This window comes from Gadus morhua, chromosome 21 (assembly GCF_902167405.1).
Source record: "Gadus morhua chromosome 21, gadMor3.0, whole genome shotgun sequence".
NCBI classification, from domain to species: Eukaryota; Metazoa; Chordata; class Actinopteri; order Gadiformes; family Gadidae; genus Gadus; species Gadus morhua.
The window spans coordinates 13,099,909-13,112,888 of NC_044068.1; the positions used below are offsets into that span (position 1 = coordinate 13,099,909).

Genomic DNA, 12,980 nt, shown 5'->3' on the forward strand with positions numbered 1-12,980 from the left:
AAATTATGAGTGAGGGAGAGAGAGGGGGAGATAGCACGACTCACATAGAGGAATAGAGGGAGTGAGAGATGAAACAGCGGAGATCAAAGCAATTCCTGCGGGATGCATGCACACACACACACACACGCACGCACACAAACACACTATCACACAGGGACACACACACACACACACACACACACACACACCACACACACACACACACACACACACACACACACACACACACATACACACACACACACACACACACACACACACACACACACACACACACACCGAAAAGAAAAAGACTCCCTAACTCTGTCCAAACACTGTCACCATTTTGGTCGAGTAACTTCAAAAAGTTCCTATCTTCCTCAATTTCCAGAAATGATTGAGGGCCAGATGTTAAAGCTCTTTCCTGTGTGAAGGAGTGCTGTTTTTAATTAAGTCCACAAGTGAACTGCTCGTCGTTAGATTCTCCGGCTAGTGAAGTGGGACGTGTGCGAGGACAAAGAAGAATATTTCAGTGGAAACGACCACTAGCTAATGGAATGGGAATGGGTTAACCTAGCAATTGTAAGTGCTTGGCGCTTGTTTCTATGAACATCTTTACTGTACCGACAGAGATATATTGTTGTTTCTCTTCCTTCTGACAAAAGCACTCATTGTAAGTCGCTTTGGATAAAAGCGCCTGCTAAATGCCCTAAATGTAAAAACTCCCCAGCAGGGAGTGGTTTTGGAACGGAAAATGTATAAGGCAACCAAAATTAGCATGTTGTCTCTTACATGGTTTGTACATCTTTGTTTACACGCGTCGTATATATTATGCATTACAACCGTATGTTCTATGGTTGCCTTTAGCAGTGCTGAACATTGGTGTGTTGTCCAGGATCTCTGTCTCTTAGTCCTTGTCAAAGGATGACAAGCAAATATAGTTCAAATTTTCATTCAGTGTCTACTCACCCTCCAGACACACACACCTGGTTTTGGGATTACGATGTATGCATTTATTTTTTTCTTCCCCCTAATTCCTATCCATTTAATATTTAAACTGCGCTAATGCACTTCTCGTTTCACCTGTCAAACGCAATGAATCCTGGGTAATGGAGCACTCCCTAGTGAGAGACATGGGGCTCTCCTCCTCCCCCTGCATGGGGGACAGCCAGCGTGGCTCCGCCCTCCCCCAACTAAACACATAGTGGATGCAGCTGCTCAGGGCTTCTGCTGGGGGCCAGGGTGTGTTATACGTAATTGACTACAAATAGTTGTGTGTGTGTGTGTGTGTGTGTGCGTGTGTGTGTATGTATATGTGTTCGTGTTCCCCGACAATTTGATTGCATTTCTTTGTTCTTCCTATTTAAATTTCTTATTTTTGTGTGTGTCTGTGTGTGTGTGTGTGTGTGTGTGTGTGTGTGTGTGTGTGTGTGTGTGTGTGTGTGTGTGTGTGTGTGTGTGTGGGTGTGACGAGTGTGCATAATGTGTGCGTGTGTTATGTTTATGTGCATGCGCGTGTGTCTGTGTGTGTGCATGTGTGTGTGTGTGTGTGTGTGTGTGTGTGCGCGCGCGTGCGCGCGCGTGCGTGCGTGCGTGTGTGTGTGTGTGTGTGTGTGTGTGTGTGTGTGTGTGTGTGTGTGTGTGTGTGTGTGGGTGTGCGTGTGTGTGTGTGTGTGTTTTCAGATATCCGATGCCCTGGTGAAGCGTGTGAGCTCGTCCCAGGACCAGTGGGTGAAGGGGGCCCTGGAGCCCAAGGTGGGCCCCGAGTTTGATCTGACCCTCAGCACTGACGCCCTGCTGCAGACCATCCTGCAGCTGGACTTCTGCCAGAACAAAGGTCAGTACACACACACAGACACACTATCATACACACACACACTATCACACACACACACACACACACACACACACACACACACACACACACACACACACACACACACACACACACACACACACACACACACACAGACAAACTATCATACACACACACTATCACACATACACAGACACACTGTCATGCACACACACACTCACGCACACACACACACAGACACACACACTATCATACACACAGACGCACTATCACACACAGTCACACACACACACACACACACACACACACACACACACACACACACACACACACACACACACACACACACACACACACACACACACACACACACACACACACACATGTACAAATATTTCTCCATAAGATTTGAAGCGTATGCAATATGTGCTGTTGCGTGTGGTCGTACATCTCTGGTTTATTCCTGTGGGTGGATATTAATGTTGCTGAGGGCAGCAGCACATCCTCTGGCTACATGATTCTTTCTGACATGTTCGATAATGAAAAACGAACAGACTCACAAAACAAACGACCCTTCTTAACCACTTTGTAATGAATTTTCATTTCAAATGTAGCCTTGTAACACTTATTTTATACATTGGTCTACCTTACATAACAAGCGCAACCCAAACGCAAAGTTGAAAAAATTATCATTCGTCAATGTGCACTCAATATACATGCATAGCATTTTTTTGCATTGTATTCTTGTACTGTTTACACATACCACTGAGGCAGTAAATGTAGATTTATTTTCTACTCTACAGGTACAAATTCATTTCACTCGCTCAATCGGTTAACATGCTTTCCTGCATGAAGCAATCATTTATATATTAAAGGTCGCTCATTCACATGCTTGTTGCTATCAATGAAAAATATAACAAAGCAGAGTCTGTACTTCTGGTGGTTGTGGAGAATTGAATTAAGTAGTTTGGCAAGTAGTTGAAATAATATAACAAACCTTGAAAATATATATGATGATGCTAACCTTTAAAGAATATATACATATATTACAATTTACTCGTAAAGTCCCATAAAGTGTTCCATAGGGAAGCAGGCAATTCTCAATATCCTTATGAAAAACAACACGAAAAATGTATCCATGTAATGTGGTAAACACCACAACTTTTTTCCAGTCCATTTGAATGCGATTAAACTTCCATGTAACAATAATAAAACACAGAGCCCTCCCTATCCGAGATCATCTTTCCAGATGGGCAGGAGACTTCCTTATCCAATCACACGCTCCCAGCGGGGTGTGAAGCCCAATCAGAGGCAGAGGGGGTGAGCCCTGGAGGTATTTCAGAGAAACTACTACTGCTTCTGCTACCGTTCACAACAAACCCTTCAATTCTCCTCACGTTGTACCCCTCGGACCCCAAACTGCCAGTCCCCACATGCACCCTATGCACCCTGTGTCCCACTGCCTTCCGGTTCCCTGTTTGATTCCCCGTTTCCATCCAAATGTCGGGCAACGGGAAAATTTGTATTTTTTAACCCTCTGTGTCTGTCTTCGAAGAGGTTAGTTGAGTGGTTGTATGGTAGAGATGTGTTTTGGACAATCTTGGGCGCCCGGCAATGCATTATATTGTCGTGCGACATCCATTCCAAATCCTACATTAATCTCCAAATTCTCCTCATTGACATTGCAACTTCAAAAACGTTCTATCTTGAATTTCAGCCACCTACTTTCATATTTTGTTCTCAATGGTCAATATATGTTTTCGTAGAAACTTCTGGTAGAAAACGCTGAGACCGCTTCAGAGAAGCTTGGTTGAACGATGGCATGGATAGTGGATCGAGACTGCGTGTCGTCTGGTCATCTGATGTCCTATCCTAGCTTATATCACTTACTGTGTTACACATTTTTGGCTGAATTCCTGACTGCAAATAAAACTGCATACAACACTTTTCGTAACATTAATCTCAAGATTCACACTGCCCCATAGTTATTTGGGAATCAGATATTTACTGATCCAAGGACATGGATAGGTGTATCAATACTAATCACACAATCACACAACCGGCACAACTCTTTCTTCTCTGCTGCTCACCCCTGAACCCTTCGTGACTGCTGCCTTCCTAAGTGTTGTGTACCCCCCCCCCCCCCCCCCCCCCCCCCCCCCCCTCCCCGTGGGAGATCAGTGATTTCGAGGTCTGAAGTATGGCACATAACGTTTGACATCAGGAACTGCACTGCATCACATGTTTGTTCCCACTGTGTGTGAATTTAGTGTGACGTGGTTGAATACATATTCCTCTACAACCACCAATAGCAACATCCATTTTCAAGTAGAAATATGTCCTTACTTGTGTTCTACATGAAGTTATTTGCACATCTGTTTTAATATAAACGCTATGTTTGGCTGTTGAAATAGTTTCACCATGGTGGATTTCTTTCTTCACACAATAGCGTATTTTTCTTCAGTATAACATTGACTTCACACATCTTTTACTACCATCCAAGGAAAATGTTGGACAACATTATGCTTTGCACACACACACACACACACACGCACACACACACACTCACAACCGCCTTGACACCTGTGGTAGATCACACAATGTATGCTAAGACTTCATGCAGATTGGGTTCACCTTTTTACTTTATCTTCCTTGAGAACCATTTTTTAAACAACCAGGTTTCTCTCTGATCTCTCTCTCTCTCTTTCTCTTTCTCTCTCTCTCCCTCTCCCAACCATCTATCCGTCCCCTGCTGTGCATTCTGTGTCTTATGGGATCTGATTCTCCCGGCTATTCCCTTGAATTGCTCCCCCTCTATCTCTCTATTCCCCCCACCTCCCCTGATTCAAAACTGGGGACTCTTGCAATTCTTTGGCATCGTTCAATTCCCTAAACACTTCTTCTTCCTTTACTTTCGATCCTCTCATCCCCTTTGCCACCCACCCATCAACCCATCCAACAATCCATCATCCAATCCGTCTTCGTCCCTTAATCTCTATCCGTCCATCTTCACATTTATCATCCATCCGTCTGTCAATCCCCTCCACCCAACAGTGGACTCCTCTCCGTCAGTGCCAGCGGCCCCTCTGCTGCAGCTTGAGAAGTGCTGCACCAGGAACAACAGCGCCACGCTGGCCTGGAGGGTCACTGCGCCCACGGGCAGCCCCATTGAGGGCTACGTGCTCGAGCTGGACGACGGCAACGGCGGACAATACAGGGTCAGCTGCATGCGCATGCACACACACACACACGCACGCACGCACGCACACACACACACACACACACACACACACACACACACACACACACACACACACACACACACACACACACACACACGCACGCACACACACATAAGCACACACACACACACACACACACACACAAATGTGATGTATTTATTTGCTGAACCAAAATGAAAAATGCGTGTGTGCATTTGAATCACTGTTTGTCGGTGCAAGCATGCAAGCAAGGATGTTTTTCATGCACACAAACCAGGGGCTTTAAAGTATTTAATCTTACACGCGATAATGCCACACACAGAAAAGTTATCTCTGTTCTGCTGACTGAATGTAGCAGTCTGCCTTTTTATTATTTATAATCCATCTGCTTCTAGAGTCACATGATGGCCTCATGGTCTTCTGTCTGTCTGTGAGGTTGTATTTGGTGGATATATATACATATATGTATGTATATATATTATGTGTGTTTGTTTAAAGACAGTGTAAGCACGAGAGTAATTTCCATTCTTAGTCTCTATTAATAATACATGTGTGTTTAATGTTCACGTGTAATGCGGGTAGTGCGACTGTGCACGCATTTGTACGCATCACATATTCATCTTCAATTGTGTGCGCTTGACCTGCCAATATGAGCCAATATCTTTGATGTCCGTGTGTGTATTTTGGGCGTGTGTGTGTGTGTGTGTGTGTGTGTGTGTGTGTGTGTCTGTGTGTGCGCCTCACAGGAAGTGTACGTGGGTAAGGAGACTGTGTGCACTGTGGACGGCCTGCACTTCAACAGCTCCTACAACGCCCGGGTGAAGGCCTACAATGGCATCGGAGTGGGAGCATACAGCAAGACGGTGGTGCTGAAGACCTCCGATGGTGAGAGAGAGAGAGAGAGAGGGAGAGAGAGAGAGAGAGAGAGAGAGAGAGAGAGAGAGAGAGAGAGAGAGAGAGAGAGAGAGAGAGAGAGAGAGAGAGAGAGATGAATGCACCATCAGAGTGCATTCATCATGCGATTAGTTGTAATTGACAATAGTCATGAAGGGATGGGTAAGTGCTTTGTGTGTTCTGTTATGGACCTCAACTCATCTGGTCTAAACGCATTACCAGGCTTATTGACATTGCACACTTGACACTGCACATTTGACAATTTGAATGAGCAGTTCATAAAAAGAGAGCCACAAGCAGCAGTACTGGAGGGCGGGCCATCCCGCGTGCTGAAGAGCCAAGTTTTGATCGGGCTCAGCATTAGTACTTGTATAGGCCTATGTGTTTTATTTATTTACCACCAAGTAAAATACAAATTGTCTGGCGAAAGCTAGATAGCAGTTGCAGGCGCATTTCAGGGTGCGATAGATGATGGCTTTTGAAGCGTGTCATGAAATCGTTTTTTCAGTTGTTTCTTTTTCTTTAAAGCTCTTCTGAGATCAAAAATCCAGATAGTACAGGGAAACACTTTATACAGGGTTTATTCAGAGTTTAAGATTTCCTCACCTGCTGCTTGGAACGGGCCCCGGGCTTGTCTGAGAAGGAAGCATTGAAGAGGGAAGAGACAAAGGAAAAGAAAGAGCAGAAGGGAAGAAGGGGGTAAAATGGGGGACATTATTTGAGGGAAGCTCTGAGACAACAGAGGAATTACTCCAATGCCTACCCCCTGCACACACACACACACACACACACACACACACACACACACACACACACACACACACACACACACACACACACACACACACACACACACACACACACACACACACACACACACACACAGATGCACGACTTGCTCCCTGCCAGCCCCAGAAAAACCAGCAGTGCTGTCTGTTTTCAGACTGATAACTGAATATCCATTTTGTTATATTTTATTTATTTGTTCCGTTCTGTGCCGCCTCTTTTTTTATTTTAGTTTCATTCCTTCTAACCTTCCTTCCATTCATCAATGTATTCCTTCCGTCCTTTTCTTCATTGAACTCTTCCTTTTCCCCTCTAAACTCTTGCGTCTTCATCTTCAAGGTCACTGTGTGGAGCTCTTACACACAGTAACTGACTTGGCATTGTGCAGCGAGCTCACAGGCACTGCACAAACTCTGAAGGACCCTGGAGCAGAATATCTGTGTGTGTGAAGGGTGAATTTTATGTGTAGCCCATAGTGGGCTTGGATGCTGGCCAAGTACTTGCGTGTTTCATCCACACACGGGGTATATTATAGTATACCACGGTATATGTTACAGTAAGAATGTGTGAGCTTCCGCTTTCCTTTTACCTTTCAACCAATTAGCGCAGTGTATTTAACAACCGTAAATATCTTATAACTGATACTGATGGTTTTTAAACAACCATTTAATGGCTTGAAGGCTGCATGCCTTTAGAAGGTAAAACAACCTAAAAGTACATAATCTAATCAGAGCCAATCCTCGGGAGAGAAATTGCTACTGTTCAAAATAAACTTTGTTTCCTGTGTGTCTGTGTAGTTGTGTGTGTGTGTGTGTGTGTGTGTGTGTGTGTGTGTGTGTGTGTGTGTGTGTGTGTGTGTGTGTGTGTGTGTGTGTGTGTGTGTGTGTGTGTGTGTGTGTCTATGTGTGCGTGTTTGGAAGCCCAAATGAAGCACAAGATCCTTCACGTGTAATTTATGGGTTGCCTCCTGTGCTCTGGCTGCAGTTAGCTGATGAAGCACTTCCTTCTCCATGCAATTAATTATGCCTGTATATGTGTGTTTGTGTGTGTGTGTGAGTGTATGTGTGTGTGTGTGTGTGTGTGTGTGTGTGTGTGTGTGTGTGTGTGTGTGTGTGTGTGTGTGTGGGTGTGTTTGTGTGTGTGTGTGCATGCCTGAATACGTTCGTGCATGTGTGTGTGTATGTGTGCATGCGTGTCTGTATGTGTGTGTGTGTGTGTCTGTGTTTCTGTGTGTGTTCGCACCTGTGTGTGCGCCTGTGTGTATGCATGTGCATGCATGTGTGCGTGTGTGTGTGTGTATGTGTGTGAGTGTGTGTGTGCGTGAGTGTGTTAGTGCGTGAGTGTGTGTGTGTGTGTATGTGTGTGTGCGTGCTGGGAAAGGTGCAGGGGGGCTGACCTCCAGCTGGTTACACATTATTTACAGCCTGACTGGCAGACTGGTTCACTCTAGATTCTGCCAATGGATGAAATGCATGAGGAGCAGCGTCTGATTAGAACACGTGTGTCCAATATGGTCATGAAGGAGTAGTTCAGCATCAGTAAACCGTAGAGCAACACCACACAAACTGTAGAGACAGCATCCAATTTGGGTAATGGTTATCACTACAACAGGTTTAACCGATTTTAATAATTCATTTTATTTGTAAAGCACGTTTAAGTACCACGGTACAATTTGGGAATAAAACAAAAATAAATGATCATTATATTATAATTCTCTATCATTGTCCTGACAAAACGGAGTAATGAATAGGTTAAGTGAAGTAAACAATGGGGACAAAAAAAACAATCGCCAGCTTGTATCTGTTCTTCGTCGTGCGATTCTGTGCATAGACCACTTATAGCATAAAATGAACCTACAGTCTGTTGTGTCTTTCTTGCAGTGGCTTGGTTCACCTTTGACCCCACCTCTGCACACCGGGACATCGTCCTGACCAATGAGAACCTGACGGTGAGCTGTAACAGCTACGACGACCGCGTGGTGCTGGGGACTGCTGCCTTCTCCAAGGTAGGCCACCAGTGTGTGTGTGTGTGTGTGTGTGTGTGTGTGTGTGTGTGTGTGTGTGTGTGTGTGTTTGATGTACATAGTGTGGCCGGCATATTGTTCACCATACACCGTCACCAAATCACAAAACTTTGATATAAATGAATCCTGCTTGCCTTTACTCCCTTTCCCTCCCCCACCTTCAAACTCAATAAAGGGCGTCCACTACTGGGAAGTGTGCATCGATCGCTATGACAACCACCCGGACCCGGCGTTTGGCGTGGCTCGCATCAACACCCTGAAGGACACCATGCTGGGGAAGGATGACAAGGCCTGGGCCATGTACGTGGACAACAACCGCTCCTGGTTCATGCACAACAACTCTCACACCAACAGGTCAGTGCTGCCCCACGCCTTCAGTGTGATGAGTGGGATGAGTGTGTTCATCGGCACTGATCGTTCTGAGGATTTTCTAAAGACCAGACGCACACACACTCACACACTTAGAGGTACACTCGGCCTGCTTCACACCGTCTCGTTTGGAGTGTAAAATTTCTCTAGTTCGCCAAGCAACAGGTTTGCCTGTGCCAGAGAAGAACAGCATGGCGTGTACGTCACTATGCTTTTTACACACACACACACACACACACACACACACACACACACACACACACACACACACACACACACACACACACACACACACACACACACACACACACACACACACACACATATGTATGGCCGCACTAACAAGGCTTTCCGGTTTTGGGAACAGAACGAGAGAGACTTTATTAATGTAGCTCACTTTTCACTATTTATTTTTAGTCTCCCTTTCTTATCATTGAAAGGCTGGGAACATTCGCCATGTCGTGTTTGGGGAGAAGGCATGTTTTTTTATTCAGCTCGTCTCTACTCATTTATATTCCTCACGTCTCTATGAGGAATATATAGAGATATGAAGAACTATAGCCACCAGCATATAAATATTCATGATTCAATGCCATTCATTCCGTCATGTGCCACTTGCTCTCATTTAGTTTGAAAGAAAACGTAGCTGTCATGGTGTTTCAAAGTTCTTCAACCGCGCTTCATAATGTAAAAAGGGCTCTACGCTTGACATACAAGACATACAAGGGGATTGCATTTGCTCCTTTTCGTAGTTTGCTCCTTTAGTACAAAAGAACATTTTATCCCAGTAGCCCTTTTAGAACAAAAGGAAAATAAGGATGTTCAGGGACATAAGATAAAGTCAAAGGAAGTTGATGATAAAAGCTTACATTCATATTGTAGCTTTGGAACAGTTCCGTTTCGGGTTTCTATGAAAAGAAACCTGAAGCTGAAAAGTATCATAGCTAGGACTTTTCATTCATTTAATTTCTGTTGGCCCATTTTTTGTCGATCAGCGAGTGTAATCTCCTTTAGTAATTTTCCGAGCTAGCGATGACATTATGATATGATCATTCATAACCCTCGCTGCAGATTCTTCCATAAGACATCCCCTGAAGGTGTTGATGTTTGTCAGTGTGTTTCCTGGGGAGCAGATCATTTGCTTTGTGTAAATGCTATGCAATAACGGTAACTGTGTGTGTGTGTGTGTGTGTGTGTCTGTGTGTGTGTGTGTGTGTGTGTGTGTGTGTGTGTGTGTGTGTGTGTGTGCCTGCAGGGCCGAGGGGGGCATCTCTAAGGGGGCGACGGTGGGCATCCTTCTGGACCTGACCCAGCGCACGCTGACGTTCTTCATCAACAAGGAGCAGCACGGTCCCACCGCCTTCGAGAGCCTCGAGGGGGTCTTCATGCCCGCCGTCAGCCTCAACAGAAACGTCCAGGTCAGCCGCCGCACTCTCGTCCGTTCGCGTCGCGTATGACAAAACATTCAAGCAACTTGAATTGTTGTTCATTGTCATTGTCGTTCAAATATTGAATCATGCAAACAATGTTGGCCTTGAATTTTGTATTACTGTGTCCTCCACTGTACTCACTGTACTATTTTTAGCTCTACCCTATTTGTAGCTATACTTTGATTATAGCCTACGCGATGAGCGTTCCCAGCCTTACTTGTCAGTCGCTTTTGATAATGAACGATTGAATGGACATTGCCTTAAACATCAATAGAGTTGTTGTTTTTTCATGTTGCGTCTCTGGCTGCCGTATGGGTCTCTATGCGGTACCTAGCCAACGCCGCCTCAAAGCTCCAGTGAGCGACTGGAATGTGAATACTCCTGGCGGTTTACGAATGCAAACCCGTTTGCCTTTCCAGCACTATATGCCATGACCGATCTCACCCCGGAGGCTGTTTGTCCACTGCAGGTCACCATCCTGACCGGCCTGGAGGTGCCAAAGACCATCAAGCAGTAAGGGCAGGATGGGAGTTGAGAGGAGGGGGGGTTATCCCAGGCTACAGAGGGAGAGGGAGCCCCCTCTGGATGGGGACCAACAAGGGCCTCCGGAGAGACTTGCTCCATTCATTCATTTTGATGGACCCATTCCAATGATGTCATTTTGGGGGATTAACACTGTTACCTCTCTCCACCAGGCCCTCTCAAGGTGCCCGGGTTTTTGGAGGCTGTTATAGCATGATGGATGCTGCTTTAGGATAGGAGTTGGATGGGGGGGGGAAACAATGGAAGTGAAAGTCATGCAGTGCAAGTGAATTCATTTGAATATGAAACCATCGTCTGGACCTGCTTTGTCTGAACCGGTTGGGGTGGGGGTTGGTGAGGGGGCATCCCAGCCCTCTGAAGTGCATCCAAGCCCTCTTACAAAACACATACCCTCTGACCAAATCCACAAAGGATAATGTCCACACACACACACACACACACACACACACACACACACACACACACACACACACACACACACACACACACACACACACACACACACACACACACACACACACACACACACACACACACACACGGCTGTACATAACAAACTGGGTATTCCTCTTAAAAGTCGTTTTGGGGTTTTCACATCTTCACGTCAAGTGTGCTTTTATTTTGGTTGATTGGTTGATTTTGGGTACAATCACAGAGACAAGAAGACACCACCGCTGCAAATGTTTACAAGCTAAACGCAACAATACACGTTCAGGGCATAAAGGTGTGAAGAATGCGGACTGTGATTTGTTCTCTCCGCTTCTCTCAAAGGACAAAAACAAGAGGGGACATCACACTCACTGTGCTCACGGCCCCGGCCAGCTGTGACTCCCCCTGCCACCTGGGGAAAGCTGCGTCACACTCTACGTTTTTTACCCTTCTTTTTTCACACATCCACTACTATAGTCACACATGAGCGGATAGGAATCTTGAAAGGAATAGCCCAATTGTTCACAGAGGGGTCGTCGTAGGACAGACGCAGGCGTCAACTCATAGCGCTAATCACGTTTTGCACTCCCTTCTTGAACTAGGGCACGGGTGATAGACCTCTCTTCCCTAGTTATGTCTACCACTCATGTCTTCTGCCCTTGTGCAGACCGGTAGCACAGTTATAATTAGTGTTACGAGTGCCACCTGTATTTGTCTTACGACGACGCCTCTGTGAAAACGGTCTGTTCTGCGCCATCTGAGAGCAAAGCGGGCGGCTCCGGCGGTTCGCTGGCGCGCCCCTAATGCCCTGGCAGGGATGCAGGGGCGGCCTGCTGTGTACTGCCAGCTACAGCTGAACTCCATTTCCTGAGAGCTCTGAAATGAGGCTTAATTGTCTCCCAAGAGCTTAATGTCCTAAAAGGGCTAAACATAGAAATAGAAAAAAAATCAAGCCAAACAGGATTTATTTTGTTTGTTTAATTTGCATCTTTTGGTTCACTATTTTATGTCAGAAAGAGTTATAGTGTATGAATTCATTCTTTTCATTGTTATTTATTTATTTTTGTATGCATTTGTGCTTTATTTTCTCTCCTACCAGTAAAGGCATATGTCAGCCTGTATTGGGAATGAGCTTCAAAGTTCAAACCAAACCACTGTGATTAGAGTTAAAATAATACATTTATTTAACATTCCTATGTATATATCTGATCAAACTACTGATCTTACTAGATATAAAGAATGAGCCTTTTATGAACTTCGTCATATCTCATTTATTTTACATTAAATATTTATATTCTCTATAAAAAATATTTGTGTGTGTGTGTGCGTGAGAGTTAATCATGTACAACAGATTGATGTAAAAACAGCCCATTTGTACAATAGGGTCACGTGTGCATGATAGTGCTGTTGATGGTCCTGTTTAATGTAACTTATTAGTAGACAGGCAATGGGATTTTATGATTATGGCTAGTTATAAAGTTATAAAGCAT

General features: G+C 45.0%; 1 protein-coding gene across 2 annotated transcripts in view; it reads left to right on the forward strand.

Annotated features, from left to right (window-relative positions):
* The window catches only part of trim67 (tripartite motif containing 67), a 33,968-nt gene extending 22,206 nt beyond the window's left edge, over window positions 1–11,762 (forward strand). The window contains exons 5-12 of one of the 2 annotated variants that reach the window (XM_030345303.1): window positions 1,663–1,816; window positions 3,015–3,128; window positions 4,850–5,013; window positions 5,763–5,901; window positions 8,577–8,701; window positions 8,895–9,073; window positions 10,344–10,506; window positions 10,988–11,762. In XM_030345303.1, coding sequence (XP_030201163.1) covers window positions 1,663–1,816; window positions 3,015–3,128; window positions 4,850–5,013; window positions 5,763–5,901; window positions 8,577–8,701; window positions 8,895–9,073; window positions 10,344–10,506; window positions 10,988–11,035 — 1,086 coding nt within the window. In that variant the 3' untranslated portion in view covers window positions 11,036–11,762. The remainder of the gene's footprint in view (window positions 1–1,662; window positions 1,817–3,014; window positions 3,129–4,849; window positions 5,014–5,762; window positions 5,902–8,576; window positions 8,702–8,894; window positions 9,074–10,343; window positions 10,507–10,987) is intronic. The other variant, XM_030345304.1, reaches the window with a different exon arrangement.
* Window positions 11,763–12,980: the final 1,218 nt, after the last annotated feature.